General features: G+C 39.4%; 1 protein-coding gene and 1 long non-coding RNA gene across 7 annotated transcripts in view; one reads left to right on the top strand and one right to left on the bottom strand.

Moving 5' to 3' along the window:
• The window catches only part of LOC144181297 (uncharacterized), a 92,737-nt gene extending 71,473 nt beyond the window's left edge, over window positions 1-21,264 (top strand). Inside the window, exon 3 of the long non-coding RNA XR_013324647.1 lies at window positions 20,997-21,264. This is a non-coding gene — a long non-coding RNA (uncharacterized LOC144181297). The remainder of the gene's footprint in view (window positions 1-20,996) is intronic.
• The window catches only part of tfec (transcription factor EC), a 32,001-nt gene continuing 24,693 nt past the window's right edge, over window positions 20,678-27,985 (bottom strand). For 3 of the 6 annotated variants that reach the window (XM_077709678.1, XM_077709683.1, XM_077709681.1), the window contains 7 exons: window positions 26,528-26,776; window positions 26,074-26,175; window positions 24,906-25,026; window positions 24,082-24,138; window positions 23,929-24,004; window positions 22,608-22,755; window positions 20,678-21,431 (listed from right to left, as the gene is read on the bottom strand). In XM_077709678.1, coding sequence (XP_077565804.1) covers window positions 20,991-21,431; window positions 22,608-22,755; window positions 23,929-24,004; window positions 24,082-24,138; window positions 24,906-25,026; window positions 26,074-26,175; window positions 26,528-26,776 — 1,194 coding nt within the window. In that variant the 3' untranslated portion in view covers window positions 20,678-20,990. Of the gene's footprint in view, window positions 21,432-22,607; window positions 22,756-23,928; window positions 24,005-24,081; window positions 24,139-24,905; window positions 25,027-26,073; window positions 26,176-26,527; window positions 26,777-26,974; window positions 27,191-27,985 lie in introns of those variants that run through there. The other 3 variants (XM_077709682.1, XM_077709684.1, XM_077709679.1) reach the window with 3 other exon arrangements.

Raw genomic sequence — 27,985 nt, 5'->3', positions numbered from 1 at the left:
TAAAAAGGGTAACTTTGACAGCTCTCCGGCGCGGTAGAAGGAAAGGTGATCTGCACTCCGGAAGGAAAGCGTAGCTCTGACAAATTGCATTACGCTGCAAATGGCCGAGTATTTTGAGAAGCTCCAATTTGTCATCTCCAATAAAGACCATCGACGCTCAGGGGCCGCTCCACAGCCAAACTGATTGGATTTAATGTCTGACAGCTGTCGGGTGTGGAGGCGGGTGTTCGCTCCATTCGGGCAAAAGTTTGTGCGCATCAATATGGATACTACATCCAAAAGGCGAGAGAAGGCGGTGCCAAATTTGGTGATGAAAAGGAATAGGAGGGATGGCGGACCCATCTGGCGTTGCTTTGGGTTTCCGTGGCTGTGTGTGAAGTGGTCGCAGGCGGTGGTCATGTGGAGTCACAAGTATTTTATTCTACCTGCTGGTGGTTGTGGTCAAGTTGGGTGGCCCTGTTCTATTGGGTTTAACTTTATTAAAGATTTTCAGGGGTACACGAAAATGTCATTTTTTTATTGGATTGCATTGGATTGGATTGGATAACTTTATTCATCCCTATTCGGGAAATTTTGTTGTCACAGTAGCAAGAGGGTGAAGATGCAGAAATAGGAAAGGGATTTTAGACATGAATAGATAGGTCTTAAGTAAGTTAATAAATAAATACATGAATAAATATATAAAGAAATGATATGTATATATACATATATATACATACACATACATAAACATACACACACATAAGCACATATGTACATACATACGCATACATATATAAGGACATATATACATACATACATACACATATATAAGCACATATATACATACATACACATATATGTAAGCACATATATACATACATGCACATATATAAGCACATATATACATACACATTCATATATAAGCACATATATACATACATACGCACATATATAAGCACATATACATACATACTCATATATAAGCACATATATACATACATATACACACATGTACTTACATACACATATATAAGCACATATACATACATACTCATATATAAGCACATATATACATACATATACACACATGTACTTACATACACATATATAAGCACATATACATACATACTCATATATAAGCACATATATACAAATATATACACGCATATATAAGTACATATATACAGACATACACATAGATGTACATGCATGCATATGGTAGGTCTTAACACTTAGCCTGACAGTTCTCAGGGACACAATGAATTCTCTCCTGTTTGATATAAAGATAATGAATGATTGAATTCAATGCTTTTATCGTCATTTTTCGTTTATCAAGAGATTTCATGCTTTCGCCACATCTCAATATACTCATAGAATATCAATAAAAGCATCCAAAAAGAACTGAAGTGAGCAGTACAACCAGAAAGTGTGCCCATAGCGGTCTAGTTTGTCATCCTTAGATAAGCAACAGCATGGTGAAATTAGCATGACCTTATAGTCGCCACTCATCTTTGTAACTGTTGTTTTTGGGGCGGTCCTCCACTTTTCCCAGTCTTGTGTTGCCCCCCTTTCAGCTTTAATGCAGGTATCAAATTCATAGAAAGGTCTGGAACCATTTGTATCCCGTTCCCACTTTTTTGGAAGCACGCCGGTTCTTTCTTCAAAGCCTGACATGGAGTATTTGAGCATATGTCTTAACAGTTGTGCACTAGATCAAGCGTTCTGCGCCCGGCCGTTTGTCATAGATTAGCAGTCTATGCTTGTCTCGTGCCTCGGCATTCGATTTCACGAAGAGCCGCAGTCAAACAGACGTTAACGATGTAAACAACCCAACGTCCACGTGCCAAGTTGTCAAGGATAAGAACAAGGATTATCCTTTGGCAGCACAAACAATGACATATGATTAGTTGCCATATTGTTACGCCAATATTCATCCTATTGATTTGGTTGGATTTGAACAAGCTGAGAAATTAGCATGGATCTTAGTGAACGCTGCGTCTACAAATGTAGCTATTGATTACAGTGTTTTCTCGCATATAAGCCGTAGACAGAAGATTGCCTTTAAATCGTTGAATTTCACCATTTCTCTCGTATAAGACCATCCCTTGATTTACAATTTTCACATCCATATTCATGGTTTTAATAGGGAGTACAAATGTGTTACTTTGAAATGAAAATCTTGAGAATAATCATCGTAGATGACTTTAAAAATTTGACAGATGGGGGCCGGGTTTGCACATGATACGATACAAATAAAAAAGTGCATCCGTTAACAGTACATATGAAACATAAACAGAAAAAAAGGACTAAGGTATTAACATACTTATCACTCATCATTAAAGTAAAAAGTATAAAGTACAAAGTCAAGTAAAAAGGAATGTATTAAGAAATATTAAAATGTAATTTAAAAAATGATAGAAGGGGCTGTAAAACACGGAAAAAAAGCCTAACGGGCCGTAGTTTGTCTAGCGTTTTATCTGTTTATCTAATCTGTAGTGTAAAATTAAGGACCATATCACCCTCATTATCTTGCGTTATGCCGTTACGTCTTTGTCACCTTGCTGTTTTATCCACGTCAAGTCAAATTTGTGCGCATATAAGCCGTACTATCGATTCAGTCATCATTTTTTTTGGCGAAAAATAGGGCGAGAGAATACAGTACCTTTAAGTCATGGATGAATCTATTGATTAATTAGTTTCATTCATTGGATCAGATGTTTATTTCGTTCCTTAATCATTTTTGGAGTTGTAAAAAGTCTTTGTACTTGCAATAACCTTTAATTTGACCTTTTAGACTCTTTCAATCATTCAAAGTTGAGTCAAAAACGGATTCATACTCCTTTAAAAGATGAACCAAAAATATACTTCACATTAGGGAATGATACTAAAAACCCTGGAGTTTCATTCCTATTTGTTTCTTTTGTCTTGCCAGGCATCAGATGATAAAACACTAAATAATATAACAAATAACAAACAGAACACATTTGCTATATCTATTATTTACACAAACCGGGTGTGTTAGCTATAGAGTAAGCAGTTTATTTACCAAACATACGTTTGAGCCCGAATAAAAACACAAGCGCGCTTGCATAATTCAAGTCCCACTCGCATTTATTTGTTCGTAGCAAAACGCATCGGCGACAACACATCCCCGCCACATTAAAAATAAAACTACCGCTCATCAATTTTGCACATAGCGCTTGTTCTGTCACGCTACTTCCTTCCTCATTTTCTAGCCAGGTGAGCGATTGCCATCCTTCGCCGCCGCCGCCGCTGCTGCCTCGGGGGCATCTCGAGCTCCATTTAATCCAAATGCCAATTTAGAAACCCGCAAATAGGAAGAAGCTTGTTTTATTTTAAATATAGATTTGGCTTTTACACAGCTTGCCGCATCTATAATTGGAGAAGGAGCTGTCCGGAAGGTGTGTGCTTGTCAGTCACTCTTTCTCCATTGTCCTCGGGGCCCCTGGCGTTCCTGCGGGTATCAAAGTGGTGCTAATTAAACGCGGGGCCCTACCGTACGGCCCTCCGCATCAACGGGGCCAACCCGAAAAAGCCCTCGCCGTCCTCCCCGTGCCTTTGAGAATGCGTCTGCTTGCACTAATTACCCATTGTCCAATTGACTTGGCGTTTCATCCCTTTTTTCCTCGCCACCCTCCTCTCTCCTTCATCTTGATGACTCTACCAACCCCCCGCCATCGCCTATCCCGTATTTATTATTTTTATATTTGCCCTGCCCGCTATTTCTCCGGCCTAATTAATCTTATGGAAATCTCCCTCCAGACAAACCATGGCCTCCAATGTTTGTAATTTGATTTGGGTGGAATAAAAGTGAAAGCAGGCGCATAGGGTGGTGAGGGTAGAGTGGCTCGACGCCCTCATTGCTCCTTCTTTGAAACCGCGTGGGGGCTATCAATCTTCCCCCACGTGCCGGCAAAACTGATATCCCAGAAAATTAACTTCAATTAATAACTGAAATCCCCTGATGCGGCAGCTGGGACGCGGCGGGTTTTTTTTTGAAGGAGAACCTTCAAAGATGTCTTTCTGTAAGTCTCATGCTGGGGAGGGGATTCTTTGTCATTCCATGCCATTTAAAAATCCCCTCTTTAAGTCCTTGTTTTGTTGCTGTGCACTTTTGAATAAGAGCGTAATCAACGTGTCGTAAAATGAGGGATGTCACCGATTTTTAGGTTTTACACTGCAGGGTATGTTCTTTTCTTTGTAATGGTAAAAACAAAATATTGCTATTAATGCAAGCAGTAATTGACAAATCGTTTTCTTAATTTTTTTTTAATATTCTTTTTGAATAGTAGACCCGAATCCAATGGCTTGTTTGGATACATTGATCCAGGTCAATACACCGATTTGATCAGATAGGTTCCAAATGGAATAAAGCATTTATGTCAAAGTGGCGGCCCGGGGGCCAAATATGGCCCGCTGCATCATTTTGTGTGGCCCGGGAAAGTAAATCATGAGTGCCGTCTTTCTGTTTTAGGATCAAATTCAAATGAAGAGTATCGATGCATTTTAAATTTCCTGATTTTCCCCCTTTTAAATCAATAATTGTATTTTTTAATCATTTTTTTCAGTTTTTAGTTCAAAAATCATTTTGTAAAATGTAAAAATACATTAAAAAAAGCTAAAATAAACATTGTTTTAGCTCTATAAAATAACTGATTATTCATAGCTTTTAATCCAGTTCTTTTAATCCATTTATTTAAAAAAAATCTAAATATTATATCTAAAATAGTCCGGCCCACATGAAATCAAGTTGACATTAAAGCAGCCCGTGAACCAACCCGAGTCTGACACCCTTGGAATAAACGACATCAGTCTTAAGTCTCGACAGAAATTCCCGTAAATATAAAACCAGAAAATGATCCGAAATCTAATGTATCCTACTACAGTTTTGCCTTTATTTGTGCTCCAAAATAGCATCGCTGAGAATGCAGGCAGTGTCCTCACACGCCCTTTGAGCAGTTCCCACGGTGGCGTAAATACAACAAACGCACGGCGCTCATCCCCTACCCGTCCCCCCCCTTCGCTCCCCACCGCCTGCACTCTAAAACGCAATTGTGTTTTCTTCACGCTTCTCGTAAGGCATGGCGGTCACGTCCGTGGGGGGAAGAGAGAGAGAGAGATGCTTATTTATTTGTGGCCTGTCAGGATAAAGAGGGCAACACGGCGCCAGTCTGAGAACATCATTTCTCTGGGAGTAACGTAGCCCCAAGCGCTGGCGCTGGTGGAAAAGTGCTTGTTGACCTGCTGAATAATGCTTTTTGACTGGTGAAGTAGCGTTTGTGTATGCGCGTGTGGCAGCAGCTTAGCATTTTTCCTGCCGAAGACTGCTAAGGGGCCTAAAGGATCTGTGTCAACAACAGGCAAGGGTATACGTTTTAACGGCATGCCTGAAAGTCCTGCTGTCATAAATTTATACACATTGATTAAATGATAGAAACATGTCCAAGAAAGGTAGATTATAACTAAGAATGGAAAACAGTCGTTGAGACTCGTTGTGTTTATGTTGTGATGAGTTAGAGTATGAAATTGGTATATTGATTTGATTCAAGCATCTTGGTTAAATCTGTGTTTTGTGCTTTTTTTGGTTTTACAGTGGTACCTTTGAGATATGAGCTTAATTTGTTCTGGGACTGAGCTCGTATGTTGATTTTCTCGTACTAAAACCAATGTTTCCCATAGAAATGAACTGATAATATATTAATTTGTTCCCACCGTCTGATTAAACACCAAAAAGAGGATATTGGATTGGAAAAAATGTTTTTTCTCTAATTTGCTATCTATTTACAAAGTAACACATAAATGGTGGTTTAATATTACTACAATGTGTTTAATAGAACTAAAATTAGACAGATTTTGCGGAGGATAGAGAGAGGGACATATAGGGAGACGAGAGGGTTGTTTCAGTTTGTATTCCCTTCAAAATATTCCCAAAATGATGCACACAAATGTCCTCACAATAGGATAATGCACAACCACTTGCCAATGAGAAGTAATATATACTCCTCTCATATTAGCAAACAAGCTCTGCCATTCGCACTGTCTAACGGGGAAAAAAACACTGAAAAAATGCCCAGTGCTCGTAGATATCTGTTATACACGATAGAGATGCGGCAAAAATGACAGTGTGCTGTAATCATAAACAGCCTCTCATGTCTTGGACACCTGGCTTTCTCATATCTCAATATTTTTCTCGTATCTTGAGATAAATATTTGCTGGATATTTTACTTGTATCTCAAAATGCTCGTATGTCGAGGTACCACTGTAAAAGGACGACGGGTTGTGGCTGCCGAGGACAATTTATCAAATTGAATGAAGTACCCACAGAGATGATGGTAGGACTTTAAGCTCAATACAAGATAGCAGCGAGGACATTTAAAGGCTCCATTAGCCCCATTACCATTCAGTGTCACTTGGTGCGAGACGCCGCAGGGAGCTTGGAGAAGCGCCAGCGTCTTGTTTACAAGCCAGACACGTGTTTGATACTGGCCCGCCGCCACTTGATAGCTGCCAAATCCCCTCCGTACGAAAAAAATAAACTGCAAGGGCTTCCTCTGAAGCACCCGGGCTGTCAAAGAGAGGTGCTGACTCCGTTTTTTGTTGTTTTTTTATCACTGTTTGGGTGGTTTGTTTGTTTGACTTGGCTTGTCAACTGTGTTAAGCTTGTGTTTAGCCTCTGAAGTGACTGCTTTTACAAGGAGTTGCTTTGAATAGCTGTGTCAGCATCTTTATACTAGAAGGCGGAGAATGTCTATCATTGTCAATGGAAGCCAAATAATTCATTCTGGGTCACTTTCTTTTTTCTGGAGGCTTTTTTAAGCTCATTTTCTTGTGAACTCATTGGCCGCCATTGACTGCCAAGTGTAGTAGTGTATTGATTCGACTAAATAAATTGCTATGTGATGCTATATGTATCATATGAGTGAGCTATAATAGCCAAAACAATGCGTGTTTGCTTGTGTACGGCGCTTGTAGCATAATTTCAGACTGATATCATTTTTAGGAAAAAATCTTAAGACACACTACCATCTGAAAACCTTTAAAATGAAGTCATTCTTATCAAATTTTTATCAGCAGGGATCAAATAAACACTCCAAAAATGATTTCAATTTCAACTGTTGTTGCTAAAAGTTGATGTCTGCAAACAACCTCTGGTTTGTATGATGTAAAAATAAGCAATGTCATGATTTTAACCTCAAAATATGATGGCATTCAATAATGTTTCAATCTACTAATATTCCAGTTTTGTACCCACGCAGATTTCATGTCACTAAAAGTTGTTGCCCTTGAAAACCAAACATCTTCCGCTTCACCAAATATAATAACACCATGACTTACTAAATCTTATCATATCACGTTAGTTTTCTCTCCTAATATTAGTTCAATCTTGTAATATTACCCACAAATTATCTTTAACATCTGTGAATCCAAACAAATTCTGGTCCATGTTCCTTAAAAATCATCTACAAAACGACTTTAACCTCATTGTATTAACATTTCAATCTTTTAATAGTACAATATTCCTCCTATTTCTCTTTCAATCTCATATTATTCCAATTTTTCTCTTGGAATATTACAATATATATGTTTTTGTCCAATAATTTCATTAGTTGGGGAAACACTAGGTTAAAGACTTAGATCTATACAAGTCGTCCATCCCCTCATTTGACAGAACGTGGATAGACATGTTGCCTCTTCGCTTCCGGCGCCCCCTTTCTTTCAACCCAATCCCTCGTTTGTTTTCATTAGGATGATTGCTCCAATGTCTGCCTGACCTTCAGCCATCTTTTAACACTCGCCAGGGCACCCATACCGGATTATCACTACTGATTCCATCGGGGTCACGTTTTTTTGCCGATTCTGTCCGTCTAATTCTCTCGTTCTATTTTTTTTTCTTTTGCTGGGGGGTGGTTTGTTATTAATCACCGGCGATGAGCAAAGAAGAGTGTTAAGGAGGCATCTATCACTGGTCAGGGTAGATAAAGCATAGGGGTGGATTGCTAGAGTGACCTTCAGTCGTGATTGGGTACAATTAAGCTTTGAATGATGGTTTGAACTGTAAAGCCACCGGGACACCCGTTCACACTAGCCTGTAAATATATTATTTACTGCGTCTCCTACATCATTATTTATCATCAGCCGTGCGTGCACGCGTGTTGGGGGTGATGAAGATTAATTGGAGGGTGGATTGAAGGCAGCATTCGTGCCAAGTAGCTAGCGGGGAGGAGCTTTCACACGCTGAGAAGTGAGCCAGGGTATCGCACACTATGTTAAACAGGGGGAAGACCTTTTGGATTCATTGTCTTATTGTCCAGATGTGTAAGAGCATAGGTCGCCAATTGAGGGATTGAGAACCCGTCTCGTACAAAGGTTTAATTGAAAAGTCGCTTTATCTATCAATCCTTGGAGTTGGATTTGTATTTTTAGATTAGGGTTGAGTAGTAACCTTCAGCCTGTCTTGGTACACCACAGCTTGGTTCAATACATTGGGGAAATGGTCAATATTTATTGATTACCCCGACATACGATCGTTTTGAGATACGAGTGAAATTTTGAGCAAATAATTATCTCTAAATACGAGACAAATTTTGAGATATGAAAAAGCCAGGTGGCCAAGACATGAGAGGCTGTTTATGGTTCTTTTTTGCCGCATCTTTTTTCGTGTATAACAGATATCTACGAGTACTGGGCGGAGTGTTGCATTTTTGCAGTGTTTTTCGTCACTCAGCACGAATGGCGTAGCGATTGCTAGTGCGAGGGTTATATATTACTTCTTGTTTGCAAGTGGTCCTGCGTTATCATATTGTGAGGACATTTGTATGCATCATTTTCAGAACATTTGAAGGGAATACCAAAAGCAAACAGCCCATTGGTAATGAAATTTAGGGTGGAGGCGGAGCAAATAGAGCCAGGGATATATTGACCAGGGAGAAGAAAGTTATCAAACTTTAATACAAAGGTAGAATTAAGTTTAGTGTAAGGTTAGATTAAACTTATTTTTGAGTGTGTCTGCATCGTAATACAACTTCATTTAAATTTGTTAATTATATTACAAGTCACTAGTGCAAAAAGTCTCCCCCGCTCATCCCCTTTCTATCTAGCAACGTATTTAGTCAAAGAGAGAGGCAGTAAATATGTTCTTTTTCTATGGAGTTACCTCAGCATGACCTGTGGGATGTGGTTGTTTGTAGGGGGTTTAAATGATTGCAGATGTCTCAAGCAACTTTTTTTGGTGTAAAAATGAATAACGATGCCTCCGGTGTCCGTTTTGTTTATTCACCATGGCTTATTTTGAGACAGACTCAAGACAGATACTCGGTTGTAATGGCCGGCAGATGCGCTGTCCTGTGCGGGGATGAGTGTTTGTTTGCACAGTCTGATTTCTCCGACTAATACAGCAGCTGCTTTGGATCAGATTGGCCGGATCGAGCTTACTCGTTCGTACACCTGGCAAAACATGACGGGGCCGTGGCAATTATGACGAACGTCGGCTAACAAATGAGCAGTTTACCGAAATGATGCGTCTGACCGGTTCTGTTATTTTAGCTGTAAATCCAGGCTTTCGTGGATCGGGGTCGGAAACGAAAGCTATTTATACTCAAGTTTTCACCTTTTTCGTCTTTTGATGCATTCTGGGAGGACGATGACAGCTGTGTTTTGCAGGGAGGTTTGTTTAGTATTGCTTTTGACAAGATAGTCTAACATTGCCTTTTTTTCTTGAGGATTTTAAAAGGTTCTCTTTGTTTTAGGAAAAACAATGTTTGGGGAGGGGTCAAGAAAAATAACTAGTAATATATGCGTTTGTTCCTTTGTTTTGTCAAGTCTGTTATACACCCAAATATTTGTTCTTGCAAAGTGCTACTTCTAAATTATTGGTCAAGTTGGATTAGAGTCTGTAACAATTTAAGTCAGTGATTAAGTCGATCAGATAGCAAACATTTAATATGTTGTACCATCATTTACAACAAATAAAGAAGTATTTTTGCTTAAAATAACCTTTATTTTGACCATGGCATCCATTGGGCTTTAAAATGAGCATTAAATGCCAATTCAAAATAGGATACCTAAGTCATCAGACTGTACAGAATTGCACTCATGGATAACTTTTACGCTATTTTGCTTTCTGACATTGTTTTATATTAGGGGTAGGGAACTTATGGCTCGGGAGCCATATGTGGCTCTTTTGATGGGTGTATATGGCTCTCTGCGAACCTGTGTGGTAAAATATGGGAACTGCTGGTGAGAGACCTAAGTCCCGGACCCACCAATGTGGCACCGAAACTATCTTTATCACCTTTTTAAATCATAATTTTTCTTCATTAGACTCTTTTGCATGCATCCTCTCATTAATACTCATTGATTAGCAACAGTGAAATAATGTTCTCATAAGAATTCTGCCTTTTTTAACTTTCAAAGTGGTGAAATGAATAATAAATGCTCACATTTTCATGTATTTTTACTTTTAAATTCTAAGTACGGCTCTCAAGGAATAATGTTTAAAAATATGAATCGTTTATGGCTCTCTTAGTCAAAAAAGTATCTTTTCCAGTGGATTTTGTACCAGATACTGGTCTCAAAAGATTCCAAATTTGACAAGTTATATCATATATACTTTCCCCACTAGAAGGCAGTATATCCTCCGAAAGCAATTCAACTAAATACATCGCTTTCAAAACAAACCATTCCACCGCCACTCTAATCGAATCAATCGTTGCAGCACTATTCCACGTGGAACAATTCTGACTTATTCCTTACCGATATACCATCTCCCCCCAGAATCAGTTTACGCCACCACCCCCCAGCTGATATCAATCCAACCAAAGCCGTAACGCTAACATGGCCGCCGGCCTTGCCGTCGCGCGTGACTTACCCAGCTTTTGGGCATTATAATAAAGCCATTTCATTGGATGGAGGTAGCATTGGGAGGTATGTGTAAACAAGCACCCGTATACACGATCTGTAGTGATGCGGTCCTGTTGGCTTCTGGGGATTTTTAACCCTCGTCTGGCTTAGTTTGCAGGCAGAGGGGCTTTAGGGGGGGGACATTGGGGAACAGCTCGTGAGGAGTAAATAGAATACCCATCGGGGTCTATCCCAATCTGACACAAAGCCGGTGAAATCTCCCGTTTCGTTGTGTCTGACGGGCAAATAAGAAAAACACACACATGTAGGAGGAAGCAGGTCTCAATGCAGCTTGGGGATTTTATGCTGACGTGGGATAAAAATATGTTTGGACTAAAGGGGCCTCCTCTCTCTCTCTCGAGTCTTTTCGGAGTTACCTGCCTAGCTCCTGTGCTGATGGAGCAACTTACTGAATGACTTACCGACTGTAGCAAAGTGTAGTTGAGATCTGACAAGGGATCTCCAATGCGATACGATCCCGGAGGGTCTTGAAACCAGTCTTGCTTGCTTGCTTGCTTGCTTTTTGAAGTGAAAAGAACTTGTATGTTTAGTCAAAATGGCATTGGATTGAATAAGAAAAATAATAGTGAAAAAAATAGGGCTGTTGCAATGGTTGCTATGGATATTTTCGTTGAATTACTGTTTTTTTAGTCTGGCCTTGGGTGTAAAGCAGGATGTAGAGGTATATGAGCCAAGCTAAATGTTAGGATTCTTTGAAAGGTCTGGATTTCTTCAAAATTGTGCTTAAAAAAATACAAAAAAAATATCAGGACTGTAGTTTTTTTCTCTCTATTGTTTGATATTTCTAATGCCATTTTTTCAAGTCCAGCCTACAAAATAGCTTGTCCACTTCACATTGAAAATCAGAGAATATGATGCAAAAAGTTGCCTCCATCCTGTAAAGCAGGGGTAGGGAACCTATGGCTCGGGAGCCACATGTAGCTCTTTTGATGAGTGCATCTGACTCTTTGGTAACCTGTGAGCTAAAATATGTAAACCAGTAGTGACAGAACTGAGATATTACATCTAGAACTGCTTTGTTCGTAGTTTTTTTTTGCAGTACTATTCTGGAATGCATCTTCATTGATTGGCAACAACGTCCTTTTAAAAATATTCATTTTTTTCCGCTGTAAAAGTGGTGAAATTCTGAAAAAAAATTGATAAAGCACTCGTTTACATGTATGTATTTTGACTTTTAAATTCGTAGTATGGCTTAAAAGGAATAACATTGGAAAATATGATTTTTTTTGTGGCTCTTTTTACTCAAAAAGGTTCTCGACCCCTGCTGTAAAGTATGAAGTTTTTGGCTGAACAAAATAGAGCAGGGACGGTTAACAAAACTCCATTTCGCCAGAGATCTAAATATTTAACTTGCAATGTGTCCCTGTTAGCTCAGACGGCTCTGGAAATACTTGAACAAGCTGCAGATAACATTTGGATTTTTACATATGGGCCGGTTTCTCAAGGTGTCGCACCAGTGCCGTGATTGAATTCCAGGTTTCACGTTAAGTCTATTTTTGTATTTATTTTTTTGATGGAGTCGGCTTAATCCATGTGCAATGGAGCGCCACCGCCGCCACACAAACATATACACACGCATACACACATCCCATTATAAGGCGTCAGCCAGGCTCAAAGTGGATCATTATTTACTAAACAGGTTGCCTAACAAGAGAAGACTGATTCCCCCGCAGGCCGGCGTCGGGGAGGGAAAAAAAAAATCCTGTAAGCGTGGCGCTCGAGCAATATCCGTCATAATTGATGTGTTGCAAAGCAGATTACACACATTAGCGCGCACTGTTCTAGCCATGACAGCCCCGACTGAACATGACAAATTCCATAATGTGCGGGAAAAGCTGGTGTTTGGCTCTCCCAGGCCGACACCAAAGTGATATTTGCATTTTGCTTCCTGCGTTCGTTGACGTACGTGAACCTTATCCCTCCGTCAGTAGGTGGAACCGAAAGAAGGCGGAGTTTGTGTTTGTTTCCCATTGTTGGGTTTTGTTTGCGTTTGAGATAACTTAAGAATGAATGAAGGAGCTCACATGTGCAGGGTATGTCGGGTATGTATATATATGTGTAAATATATAGGTGACAGTATATGGGTGACAGTATATAGGTGACAGTATATAGGTGACAGTATATAGGTGACAGTATATAGGTGACAGTATATAGGTGACAGTATATAGGTGACAGTATATAGGTGACAGTATATAGGTGACAGTATATAGGTGACAGTATATAGGTGACAGTATATAGGTGACAGTATATGGGTGACAGTATATGGGTGACAGTATATGGGTGACAGTATTTGGGTGACAGTGTTTGGGTGACAGTATTTGGGTGACAGTGTATGGGTGACAGTGTATGGGTGACAGTGTATGGGTGACAAGTGTATAGGTGACAAGTGTATAGGTGACAGTGTATAGGTGACAGTGCGTGGGTGACAGTATAAGGGTGACAGTATATGGGTGACAGTGTATAGGTGACAGTGTATGGGTGACAGTGTATAGGTGACAGTGTATGGGTGACAGTGTATGGGTGACAGTGTATGGGTGACAGTGTAAGGGTGACAGTGTATGGGTGACAAGTGTATGGGTGACAGTGTATAGGTGACAGTGTATAGGTGACAGTGCGTGGGTGACATTATAAGGGTGACAGTATAAGGGTGACAGTATATGGGTGACAGTGTATAGGTGACAGTGTCTGGGTGACAGTGTATGGGTGACAGTGTATGGGTGACAGTATATGGGTGACAGTATTTGGGTGACAGTGTATGGGTGACAGTGTATGGGTGACAGTGTATGGGTGACAGTGTATGGGTGACAGTGTATGGGTGACAGTGTATGGGTGACAGTGTATGGGTGACAGTGTATGGGTGACAGTGTATGGGTGACAGTATATGGGTGACAGTGTATGGGTGACAGTGTATGGGTGACAGTATATGCGTGACTATTTTTTAAACTATTTTTGCATTATTATGGTGACAAAGAAATCAACTATTGTATCATAGAAATAACTAAAACTACTTTTTATTTCCAAATAAATGAAAATGGATGTCAAACTCTGATCATAGCCACACCATTAATTAACAACTTGGGTTAATCACTCCCCACATGGTCAGTCACAGGCGACAGGCCAATTAGCACAAACGTCCTATCTCAGCATGCGCTACTTTCACCCCACATTTAAAATTACCTTGAAAAAAATGTTTTCAAAAGTGGTTATTTTGACTCGATATGGTCCGAAACAATGATTTTAATAGAAATTCAACGGATCTGTCTAAAGCGACGAGCAATTAAATGAAATTAATCACTTCGTTTCAATTCATTTCTCTTTCGTAGCCCGAAGCCGCTCGATTTGCAAGTCTGTGACGACGCTGACCTCTAGTGTCCAAGCAAATTTGGGGAAAAAAGGAGACAAATCCTCGCTTCTAGTCCTATCCGAGAAGATAAATCCGCTTCCGGAGTCGGCACAATCTTTTGCCTTGAAGCATGGATTGCCCTGTGAAGGCTAGAGGTAGATTATGCGGGTTTTTTTTCGTAACGGGATTGACAGGGGGAAAATGGAAGACAACCATTCGCCTGACGTTGGGCTAATAGGCATAATAGGGTCAGGCCTGCATTTAATAAACAATTACCCATCTATAATAGATGAACACTAGAGCCAACCGGGTCACAAGAGTGTAACGTGGCAGAGTTACAGAAATGATGAATAATGCAGACGAGGTGGCCATCAGAGGACCTAAATGTGGCAGTCGGGTTGAGGCGGGGGGGCTATCGCTGGCTAATGAACGTCGTCAAACTGGAAGGATATAAAAAAACGCAACAAAAAACGCAAGGAAATAATTCTGTCCTCAAAGTGATAATGCAAGACAAGTGTGTGTGTATGTGAGTGGGTGGGTGGGTGTGTATGTTTGCATGTGAGTGTGTGTGTGTGAGGAATTAGCCGGGGGCTACACTAGTAAAAGATCACCCTGTAACCACTAGGCGTGTGTGTGTTGGTTTTTAGGAGAAATTTAGAGTGATGAAAACAGACACAGGACTCGAGTTGACGGCTGTTGAATTCTTATTTCTAATCAGGTTAATCACCATTTGGATTTTTTTTAGGCATTTTGACCTGGCAACCGCTATTTTTCAAGTAAAGGGAACTTGGAAAATATCAAGTTGGTTAAGATATTTTTTGTAGGACTTAGGGTAAAAAATGGCAAAAAATGTTTGTGTTAGGGGTGGAGTGTTTTTGCGCATTAATTAGTCGGAATGTTGAAAAATATTAAGTTGGTTGGAAAGTATTTATGTTTTTGAATTGCCAGGTTTGGAGGACATGGTTATTGACAAAAATGTTTTTGCTAGGGGTGGAGTGTTTTTGCGCATTAATTAGTCGGATTGTTGAAAAATATTAAGTAGTTTGTAAGGTATTTATGTTTTAAAATTGCCAGATTTGGAGGACATAGTTATTGACAAAAAAACTATTGAAAATGAACAATGTCCAATTTTTTTGTCAATTTAAAAAACTGAAAAAACATTTTAGTTAAGTAGTACATTAGGTTTTATCAAATTATTTCATTCTTCCCAACACTATAAAAGCGAGCAGATTTCCTTGTTTTTTTTTTTATACGTTTTGGATTTTGTTAGTAATGGCGATTTTATTTTCTTTGACTTTTGTCCCCTGTCCTTCCCTTCACCTCCATCCCACACTGTGATTAAAAACACTGACGCTTACCGCTGTTTTACTGCACAATAACACAAAAGCGCCGGGCGAGACACCTTGGGTCGCCCCGGCCGGCTCCATCTGTTGCACATCTGGAAGTGGTACACCGCCACCAATAATTGCTAGTCAATTTGTTTGAAGTTATGGATTTGGCATCTGGCGCCATTCATAAAAAACTCTGGAAATCGCATTGGTTTTTATAGCATTTGGGAAAGGCCTACTTCTTTGTTTCTTCTTCTTTTGGAATGCAGATTTTTTTTAGGGAAGGGGAGGTGTTTTTTTTTTTTTTTTTCTTTCCATTTACTGGAGCTTTTCCTGATTTATGCGTAGCTTCACAAGGTTTAACCTTTTTGTAGGTCATACATTTGAATACAGTGATACCTCTACTTGTGAAATGTATTTGTTCTAGTGTTTTTATTTTTATTTTACAAGTCAATTCTATGAGTTGTTCCATGGTTCTCAATATACAGTGGTACCTCAAGATATGAGCTTAATTTGTTGAGTGACTGAGCTCGTATGTCAATTTTCTCGTAACTCAAATGAATGTTTCACATTGAAATGAACTAAAAAACTAATTCATTTGATCCAACCTTCTGAAAAAACACCAAAAAGAGGATATTGGATTTTTATTTGTTCTAATTTGCCATCTATTAACAAAGTAACACATAACTAGTGTTTTAATACTACTAAAATGTGTTTAATATTATTAAAATTATACAGATTTGGCAGGAGGAGTGTGACAGAGAGGAGGGCGTGGTCTTTTTGCACGGTAACGCGCTCGTAATATAACATAAAGCAAATTTAAATGAACTTGGATTACGATGCAGACACACTCAAAAATAAGTTTAATCTAACCTTACACTAAACTTAATACTAATTTTGTTTTACATTTTGATACTTTTCTTCTCCCGAGTTGGCTCTATTTGCTCCGCCTCCAACCAGACTTTCACTATTGATGGGCTGTTTGGTTTAATCCAGTGCGCCTTATATATGGAAAAAACAGGAAAAACAAAAAAACACCACTGTCGGATATTAAAAAAAACTCAAACGCCTGAACTGAAACAATACTGTTAAATATGCAGATGCCATCTTAGTTTACAAAATCTTTCCATCATATAGCTCCTCCCCCACTGCAAGATTTTATACAAAAAAATCCAAAACAACAACAATGGCTGGCTCTAGAGGTGACTGTGTAGTGAGTGCTTCATACCTGGAAGTCAAGAACGATTACCGTATTTTTATGACTATAAGGCGCACTTAAGTCTTAAATTTTCCCCAAAATAGACAGTGCGCCTTATAATACAGTGCACCTTATAATACTGTGCGCCTTATATATGGAAAAAATGTCATTCATTGAGGGTGCGCCTTATAATGCGATGCGCCTTATAGTCGTGTAAATACGGTACATTTAAAGTCAAATGGAAACTTACCTTATGAAGGCTTTTAATGGAGCCAACCTTTTGTGTCATAGTTTTTTTTCCACATTTCACCCCGTTTAATAGGCCCACTGACATGATATTGTTGTTTGTCACCCATCTCTTGACTCTTAGCTGGAAATAGAAATGACACTTGCTCTATCTATATCATTATTTCCACTGGCGCAGTGTCTAATTTGCAGATAAGAAGTGTCATTGGAATTCTAGACGAAGGCTTTTTAGGTTTGCTTTTGTGTGTTGACATGCATTGACACACAGGTCGCGCGTACACATGCATATGGGGGAGGTGATTAAGTGGAAGCGATGGCAGGCTCGACAGGTGAGAGCATTGCGGCACGGGGGCTCTGACAATGTCGTTTTCGTGACAGGACGCCGCTACGCTAGGGGATTCAATGCTTTTTATTTATTTATTTTCTGCTCTTTTTGCTCTTTTTGTCCTGTGCTATGCAAAAAAGGGATTTTGAAAAGAAATGGACTAAATATGAACTGTTGTTAATGACACATTTTCCAATGATGGCAGGAGAATGTTCATTTTTTTATAGGAAATGCAGGTTAAAATTGTTTTTTAAGATTATTTTAAGATATAATATTTATTTGAATTATTGCATATGTACTCATGTGTGCATTGATTTTGATGTACATGGATGCAAAGATTATGATAATGTCTTTAGAATTGGCATTTTGGTCTTTATGACATTGTAACTTTTTTAATGACTTTTTAAATGTTTTTACATTCATCCAAAAATGAGTGGAATTAACATGGAATTTAATTCAAGCTAAAATGAACTGTTTATAATGACACATTTTCCATTGATGACATTTAAATATTCCTTTTTCTATGGGGAATGCATTTAAAAAATGTTTTTTTTAATTATTTTAAGCTATTTTGGGTGATTTCACAACTGCTACAAATATATACATTTTAGATTTATTTAAATGATTGCATATGTACTCATTTATGCATTGATTTTTATATTTAAGGCTAGCCACTTTTTGACTCAATATAATAATTCAAGTCGTTAAAATTAGCATTTTGGTCTTTAAAAAAACTCCAACTTTTCTAATGACTTTTTTCATGTATTTACATTTCTCCAAAAAAGAGTGGATTCAAAATGGAATTTAATTCAAGCTTAAGCAGAGTAGGAAAATCATGCTTCAGCTACAAGAAAGAATACATATCTTCTATATTTAATTATATTTTTATATTCATATATTTTCTCATAAGTGCCTACATTTTAATATTGTCCTTTATAATAATAGTACATGAACAACAATGTATTTTAGTTGAGCGAGACTTAAACCGCACCCATTTGACTTTGTGTACAGCACAGTACATTGCTGCCACCTGCTGTTAAACTGCGATTTGATGGAAAATATCCAGCATTTTATTAATAACAAATAGAAAAATGACTGAATTAATGTGCTCATAACCACATACTTCCTTGAAAGGACCTGATTTGGTTCATAACTATGCGTTTTATCATCATATTTACATTTGGTTATCCATTTATTTATCAAAAATCAATCCAGTAAAAAAATCATAGCAGTATACACTTATGTGATTACGTATTCATGTTGACTACTTACTTATGTTTAATATTAACACGTATTATGTTAATGTATTTACTGATTCAATTCAGTTTATCAGATGTGCTGGAATTTATATTTAAGTAGTACCTCGAGATACGAGCTTAATTCATTCCGGAATTGAGCTCATATGTCAAATTTTCTGGTCACTCAAACGAATGTTTCCCATTGAAATGAACTATACACAAATTAATTCATTCAAACCCTCTGGAAAAACACTAAAAACTAGATATTGGATAGGAAAAAATGTTTGATTTGTTCTAATTCGCCATCTATTAACAAAGTAACATTTAACTAGTGGTTTAACATTACTAAAATGTGTTTAAAAGTACTAAAATTAGACGCTAAAATGCAACGCTCCGCCCAGTGCTCGCAGCCATACTCTAATCCTTTCTTGCACTTTGCAATCAATCGTACTTTGACCAACTTCTTCGGAAAAACCCACCTCACAGAAACTCTAGCGTTTGCCACTTATAACACTCTTCATTTTATTTTCATTATACACCCTCGAGTGCTCATCAACTCTGAGTACTCATCAGTGTTAGTACTACTTATCATTATTGTCCACTCTACCCTTCTCCTTTCCAATCAGCCACCTTTACTTTTTATATACCAGGAAACTTCCCATTCAATTTGATGGACTGATTTTTGCAACAAAAAAAAAAAATTGAAAAACAACAGGAAGCTAATCATATCAAAAAAAGGGGTTTATTATAGTCTTCCCCACCCCCTACTTAGAATATAAAAAGTGTCATGTTAGATAATATATACTGTATATATTATATGATTACCTGGTTTAAGCAAGTATAAATACAAAAAGAAATAGAAATGCCATAGTGTTAGACATGGCAGTGTAAGACTTTGATTACATTGAATAAGGCACATTGGATATGACAAATAGAACAGTGCACTGTTTAAAATTTAAAAAAAAATTGGTTTCACTTGAAATGTTAAGTAAAAGCGTCATTGAAAACAAAAAAAAACAAGTACTGGGTTGAAATTTAACATTTTTAGTCACTTAGATTAGGTAGCAGAGTCTAGTTGTAATGTAAAAGTACAGAAAAAATAAGTTAACACTATCAGAGGTCAAGGGTCGGCAAACCGGTTCTCGGGGGGCCGTTCTGGGTGCAGGTTTTTGTTCCCACCGAACCAACACAAACTAACATGAAAATAACAGATTGGTTTAATGGTTTCCTCTTATAGGTCGGAATAAAAACCAGTTTCCATTGCGATCTTTTCTGGAATAGTTTGGAGACCCCCCCCGGGTTAAATGAACTTCAGTGGTAGCCGAGTACACAGAGACCGTTTGAACTCAACATTTGAAGTAAACTGGACTTTTAAGTACTAAGTACTCTGGCTAACTGCCCAGAGGTTAGCGTGTTCTTTTGAAGGCATTTGGGGAGTAAAGGCTAATGCCAGGTTCAAACATTTTCTCATTTCAAGTTCACTTTACTCTGAAATCTTTAGCCTGACGAATAGGAAGTTGTATTTTTCCACTGTGTGTTGACAGTTTTTAGCAGTTGTCTGGAATACGATTCAGTGGTGCTTGGACGTTTGGTCGCCGATCTTTTGGTCCCTTTTGGTCGCCGGTCAAATGGTGACAGAGAGTTTACTGTCTCAGAATTATATTAATGAGAGAGAGTTTAATATCTAAGAGAGAGAGTTTAATATCTAAGTACTGTTTAACATCTAAGTACATTTGACCGGCGACCAAAAGACCGGCGACCAAACGTCCGGCCACCAAACCTCCGGCGACCAAACCTCCGGCGACCAAACCTCCGGTGACCAAACGTCCGGCGACCAAACGTCCGGCGACCAAACCTCCGGCGACCAAACCTCCGGCGACCAAACGTCCGCCGACCAAACGTCCGCCGACCAAACGTCCGCCGACCAAACGTCCGCCGACCAAACGTCCGGCGACCAAAAGACCGGCGACCAAAAGAACGGCGACCAAACGTTCTGCGTCCAAACGTCCGGCGACCAAATGTCCGGCGACCCAACGTCCAGCGACCAAAAGACCGGCGACCAAAAGACCGGCGACCAAAAGACCGGCGACCAAACGTCCGGCGACCAAACGCCCGGCGACCAAACGCCCGGCGACCAAAACGTCCGGTGACCAAACATCCGGCGACCAAACGTCCAGACAGGCGATTCAGTGTACAGCGACTACAGTGTTGCAAAAAAAACAAAACATATCATACAAGTTTCTCCCTTTTTTGTACCAGTTTGTTTCTGCTGTTTTTTTTTACTGGAAATGCTGGGAGCTCCACACACTGTACAATACTTACAAAAGTGGGGAATTGATCAGTTTTTGAAAAGTCTCAAAACCCCTTTTAACCATGTCTGCTTTTGCATTATAGGTCGTCGGCGTCCCCCGAGCTGAAGCTGCTGCGGCGGCTGCTGTCCTTGGAGGCGGCTGGCGGCGAGCCGGACGAAAGTAGTGGGTCGGCGCCAAAGGAAGACAACGCGTCGTCCATCAGGATCTCGTCGAGTTGATGCTCGCCTTTGAGCGTGGCGCTGAAGATCTCGGTGAAATGGGACAACGGGTCGGAGAAAGTGCCACATCCGTCGGCGCCCGCCGCGTGGTCCTGCGGGACGACGGAAGACGCCGTGACGCCGGTCCCGACGGATATCCTCGGTAGGTAATCGCCATTGGGGTCTTCTTGGTAGAGAGGGGGCTGTTGGGTCTGAGGGGAGGGTTGTTGTTGTTTGAGGAGGTGTGTGGATAACTCTGTTGTCCCTAAAGAAGTGGCCATGTTTGGGAGGCCGTGTGCTCGAGCTTGGATCTCAAGTTCCTGTCAAAAAAAAAAAATAGAGTTAATCCTTATAGTACATTAGACATTATTTCTAATTTGGGGCTGCCGCTATCGATTATTGAAATAATCAAATAGTCTATGGATGAGTTAGTTCAATTCAATATAGGACCATTGGATAATAAATGTTTAATGTTTGTTTGGCGGAATGATTTTAGGAAATTAAACTAAGAAATAAGCATTTTTGCTTGCAATAATCTTTAATTTGGACACCAATATGCCATGTATTAACAAAGTAACAAATAACTAGTGGTTTAATATTACTAAGATGTGTTTAAGAGTACTAAAATTATACAGATTTCGAAGAGGGAGAGAGAGAGACAGACAGAGAATGGGATAGGGTTTTTGTGCATGGCAACGCACTAGTAACATAACATAAACAAATTTAAATGAACTTGGATTACGATGCAGACACAATCAAAAATAAGTTTAATCGAACCTAAACCTAACTTTCACCACCCTGACTTTCAGATGCAACCTATCGAGGGTTGTTTGCTTTTGTATTCCCTTCAAAATAATCCCAAAATGATGGAGACAAATGTCCTCACCATAGGATAACACACGACCACTTGATCATTGCTGTCAACTTATTAGTTTTTCCCCGTGGTTAATACATTTTTGGATCATTTCAAATTGTGTAGTACATCATATAACAACTTTCTTGCAGGATTTTGTAATACCCATCTTGTTTTACCCATTTCCCCTCTAAGCCGGATATTCTCTTTCACTGGTAGGAGACGAAAAAGACATGCTTTAAGCATTATATAGAGTTTTTGTAAACATAGGTGGCATCTGCATATTTAACAGTATTGTTCCAGTTCAGGCATTTTTGTCCAATACTACCAAAGCCTGCTTATAAATGGTTTCAATTGGTTTTAGTGTTGTTTGAATAACTAACAGTGGTGTTACGTTTTTGGGCTTTCTATCCAATACTTTTCAAAGCCAGCTTATAAATGGTTTCAATTGGTTTTAGTGTTGTTTTGCAGACCGATAATCAACTTGTTAGACAGTAAGTCATGTGTAAAATGATCAAATTATAAAATTATATCCGGCCCACATGAAATCGAGTTGATGTTAAAGCGGCCAACGAACCAACCCGAGTCTGACACGATTGATTCATACAGTGGGTGGAGTTCTCTGTTTTTACGTCAAAATTACCTGAATTCGAAGTATCAGTCTTCTATTGGCTTGCTCCAGCTTCTTTTGGCGACTTTCCAGTTCTCGGGCGTGTTGCTGTTCCTTTTGCAGCCACCTGATGTACTCCACCGAGGCCTTTAAGATGGTTCCTTTATTCCAGCGCATGTCTCTGCACATACAACAAAATATTCAGAATAGCTTTTTTCTTTTTCCTGCCTCATTCCTTTCTCTCCTTTCTCAATTCGGACAAGGCCATTATTCATTCTCGGACGTTACATGGAAATCTGAAAGGGGATTTTAATAGAATAATTAAGTGGAAAGTCCATTCTTGGACTTTCTTGGCATCTCAAATTAATCCAAGATTTGGGAACTCAAGGTGGGAGATTGCCTCCGTTTTTTTTTTAAGGCAAGGTAGTGAAATTGTCTTTTTTTTATGTAGGATCGGGCTAATAATCTTCTTTATAATGCGTTAATGGTATCGCCATGACAAGGCCGACCTTGCTTTTAAATGTACGTCAAGGTTCAATTGCCGAAGACGATCAGAGTTCTGAATCTTTTTCTAATTCTCTCCCTGAAATAATGAACAACTTTACAATTTTTTTGGAATCCTGGCAGGTGTAGTTAGTGAAAATTAACAAATCACTGTGATACCTCGAGATACAAGCTTAATTCGTTCCAGGACTGAGCTCGTATGTCAATTTTCTCGTAATTCAAACAAATGTTTCCCATTGAAATGAACTAAAAACTAATTTATTTGTTCCAACCCTCCGAAAAAACACCCAAAAACAGATATTGGATTGTAAAAAATGTTGTAGTACCATTGTAGTTAAAGATGGGGGAAAAAAATATGTACGTTTATGAATCGCTGTCAATTTGACTAGCTGGTAAACACTGTTTAAGAGGACAGTTTGCAATGGAAATAAGTGAAGTTGTATACATGTATAAATGTATACAATTGTATGAGGTAAAATGATGCAAAGTATTTGGTCAAAATATCAAAAATAGAAGCAAGGACACAAATTTGCAAAAACTGTCAGATGAGGCGATCCACTGCTTTCTTTATCTACGATATGTAGTTTTATAACAGTTTTGTATGAATTGCACCAGCAAGATAGGCAAATGACCTCTGAAATTTAATGTTTTGGTACTTTCTACACTGCTTGTTACTAATTTAAAAGACGGGATGTCAAATTTTCCAATTCTGTACTAATAATTCTGTAGTTTACTCAATAGTTAAAGCGTTAACTTTTATTTCTAGAGCTGATGGCGTTAAAACCAAAGCATTTGTGAGCTCATCTCATATTAAAAATGAAGCATTTTACAACCTATTAATGCAACTTACGGATCATTTGACTTTGGGATAAGTGTCCCCAACTCTTTAATCCTGTAGTTGATGTTATATCGTCGTCTTCTTTCGACTGAAAACCAAAAAGTTTTGAAATTAAGATACAAATTGCCAGCAAAGCAGAAGAAACAAATGTTATGAACCACTCACTCAAATTATGGTTGTCTTTTTTCTGTCTTTCCTTGGCCATGACTCGTGTATCGTGTTCTGTTAAAAAAAATGATTTTACAAATTGATTAGCAACGCAGTCTGATTGAGACAAAAAGGTCCAGTCAAGGAAGACACCGAGGTCAGCGTAAATGTCCCGTTTCCACGCGGGCATTAGCCTCGACAAGCTTGACCCCTCGTACGCATGCAAACAGAATGAAAGAGAGCCCAGTTTATCTCTCTTGGCTCGCATATCCACGGCTCATTGTAAACCAAAAAAAAAAAAACGGGCTTTTTTCCAATGTCGGACTTCGTAATTAAGCCGATTTAGTAAGCGGCCTCGGAGAAAGGGGCAAGAAAATGCCAGTGCATTTCTATTTGTATTCACATTCTTCCAAATTACGTCATTAAGTTGAAATTAGATTTGCCAATTTATTTCTGTTGATTCAATCAAGACAATTTGGAGTCTGAGGAGGTGGACATTGTCCTCGCCTTCGCTGAGAATGGAAGCTTTTTCAGCCCATACTTTCCATTTCCTGAATCGTTTCAAGCTCAATATTAATATAAATATGTCTAAGATAGTCTCAAAGTTTGATATTTATTAATCATCAGTTCGCATTCACCAAAATAGACAACTAACGTTTGTTTTTGTTGAGTTTTTTCCTTACTCTCACCCAACCACGCCCACTTTACGCCCTCAAATCGAACCAAGACCAAATAGTTCCGCCTCTGTGCTGACGCATTATTTTTTACTCGTTTCCGATTGGACGGTAGCGACTAAGTTGTCTTTAAATCTTGTTAACGCAATGAAACATATGGTTTCATACCTGTAGATTCCCTTTTTACTGTGAGCTTTGTAGGGTTAGATGTGGTACTCAATCCACCATTAAGGGGGTTCATACCTGGTTCACCCCCATAGACGTCCAGCATACTGCCACTGAGGGACACCTGTTGACAAAAAGGAGAAAGTCACATGGTCATTTTTTTTGCTTAAACTGAGATATGAATTGTAGTATGACTCCACAAAAAGAGTAGAGGAGTCGTAGACAAATGTAGTGGTGGCGGAACCAATTTCCATGCGAACTGACCTCTGCTAATGCCCCATTTTCAAAACCCTTTCACCCCAAACAATGACGGTCTCTGTGTTGAAAATAGCATCCCATTGGTGGAAAAGGCCAAGCTGGGTCAAATGCTTGAAACAGAGACAAAACTGTTTTTATACGGGACCTCGTTTTGTCTGAGAAAGCGTGCCCACCCTTCGATAACGATGTCTTTTCCAAGGATAGCATTGAAGGTCAAGATTTGGCGTTCTTGCTTAGCATGGCTGTCCATTTGCCAATTGGTGAATTGTGGGAACACCCAACGAGACCCTCAGTTACAGTTTCAAGACCAAAATCAAAGCAATACTTTTTTTCTTGACTTATCTCAGAGGAGAGCTTATCAAAAACAGTCCGACAATTCGTAAAATCGACATCTCCCCTTTCCGAACGTGACCCTTCTTCCACTTTTGTACACATTCCTGAAAGTTGGCAAAATCATCGAGGCCAACTCGGTAGAGCTAATATATTTAGGTGCGGTGTCATTCCTGAGTAATTCAATTGGCACCGAGAATACCACCAAAAAATCTTGGTTTGAAGGCCTTATCTTTGCCTCCCCCTACTTTTGGGTTCAGTCCATGTCATATTATCAGTGGGTGGTATTGTTTCTCCTCCTTAATGCTATTTCCCAGTTGCTGTAACATCGTTTTTTTGGAGGTTTGGGGATTCCTGTCGGAAGCTTTCTTCTTCTTCTTCTCCTTGAATGATGTGAGAACTTTTCCTAAGCCCTGCTGAACTTTGACTCATCTCCCGATTCAAGCTGACCTCAAAGCTAAGGTCTTTGAACGGCCACCCTAGTTCTTTTAACCCCAAGCTGCCACCATTTCTAACATTCCCATTCATGTTCAAAACCGAGAAAGAACACAAAAATAGCCGACTCAAAGAAAAGTTTACTTACATTGTTTTGCATTAGGATGTTCGACTCCATGCAATCCAAACCACTGTCTTTAAAACCTGATTCCAAACTGATAAGGTCATCAATGACTTCATCCATCGGGAACTAAAAAGACAGAAATAAAGACTCAAGAGTCCGGAACTATCCACAAAAGTCTTATATTAGTGTGGAGTTTGTTGTGGAAAAAAACTTGTTACCAAAACAACTCCTGTGAGAACATTTCATCGACAGTGACAAAGTCTAATGTTATTGATGAGGAGATACAGTAAACGCTAAAAAGTTCTTATCTGAACAGAAGAACAAGGGAGGGATGACAATCACTCGGAACTAACCGTGGATCATAATATGACAAGAAGATTTGTCATTGAGAGTTCTTTCCCGGACAAGAGTTTTGCAACATCACAGTTTATGTTTTGGATTTCACTTCCTTACAATCATCCAAATGGAAGGTACTCACCTCACTTTCATGGTTAGCCATCGTCATTAAGGTAACAGGACTTTCAGGGCCGTCGTTGACCGAGCCTACATGTCCGTTTCTCATGACGGGGACGGTGGCTAGCGGTTGACCGGCAACGTGGGGGTGAGGAACAGCGTGTCCTTGCGCTGTTGGTGAAGCCAACTTGGAGCCCAGTGTCAGGTACTGCTTGACTTGTTGGCTCTGGCTTTGGTGTAGATGGAACTTTGAGTTTTCCAGTTGGTTCTGCACCTGCGAGAAGGAGGAGGAGGAGGGGATGTGAGTCGGTAGTGTGGACACTTTCCGAGTCGTGTGGCGCCGGGTTGTAGCGAGAAGTTGATCTGACTCAGGACGCTGAACTGGAGAGTCAGCGCTTAGTCATTTATTTTGTGAGTTTTAAAAAAAAAAAATCCTTCCAAACAGTCATCATGGCGGCCCTATCGGTCTTACATTCAAAGCTCTGCTTGCATCCCGCATTGTGAAGTAGCCGCAGTCGGATAAATGTGGCATTCTCAGTTTAGCTTGTTGTTCTTCCGGCTTCTTATTGAGTGGATATCCCTCGTGGTGTCCAAGTCGGGCTTTTATAAAAGGCCCAAAGTGAACTAATTAGGCCCCAAAGCTGAAGATGAGCCTTCCTGTTGCGTAGGAAGACAATCACTTCAAACAGCTGCCTGTCAGATCACCCGGGGTTTGATCACTGCAGGACGTTTGCCTTTACCGTCTATCACTAATTCGTTGGGACCGCCCTTTTTAGTCTTGACGACCAATCGAGGCTTAGCTCCCAAGGGCCACTCCTGCCCGCTCCAGGGTTTTTGCATCCGTACAAAATGACCCTTGTTCTCTCACCAATAGCAGTTTTAAATAACTCTACTAATGCCATTTTTAACCAGTCTCACTCACTCACTCGTCTTTACCGGCCATTGCCGTCACCGTGGGGCTATTAGAATAATCGGTTACGCCAACAATGGCGTCAATAAAGTCATTGAGAGGTCTGAGTCCACTTCCGTATTTTAAACAAGACATATTTAATGACTTTTGTTCAACTGACAAGTGGTTTCTTTGTCAATTTGTAGCCTAGTGACGATTAAGAGACAATGCTATCGTGTAAACAAGTTTGGAAAACATTAGCCTTGATGTATTTAGTGCTCTACTTAAAGGTAAAAGGAAACAAAAAAGCATGGAATGAACTTTCCTGTACTTTTATTTTAATTTTCTTATCTCTATTCCAATGATTCTCCTTGACCGGATCAAGCTTAATCAATTGTAAGTAGAAGTATTTAATTGCCATTTGACCTCCTGTTGTGCTGATATTTCAGATAAATTCAATTTTAGGGTTGATGTCACCATTTTTCCTAGGGAGAGTCAATTCCGAGGAGTCAGAAAAGTTAGGAGTAGCGTTAGAAATTCACAGAACAATTATGGAGCCCTTATCATTCAATAGGTCTTTTTTTTTTAAATTTA

This window comes from Stigmatopora nigra, chromosome 23, assembly GCF_051989575.1.
Source record: "Stigmatopora nigra isolate UIUO_SnigA chromosome 23, RoL_Snig_1.1, whole genome shotgun sequence".
In the NCBI taxonomy this organism is placed as follows: Eukaryota; Metazoa; Chordata; class Actinopteri; order Syngnathiformes; family Syngnathidae; genus Stigmatopora; species Stigmatopora nigra.
Note: the sequence above shows the minus strand (reverse complement) of the source record. Positions and strands in the feature narration are given on the sequence as shown.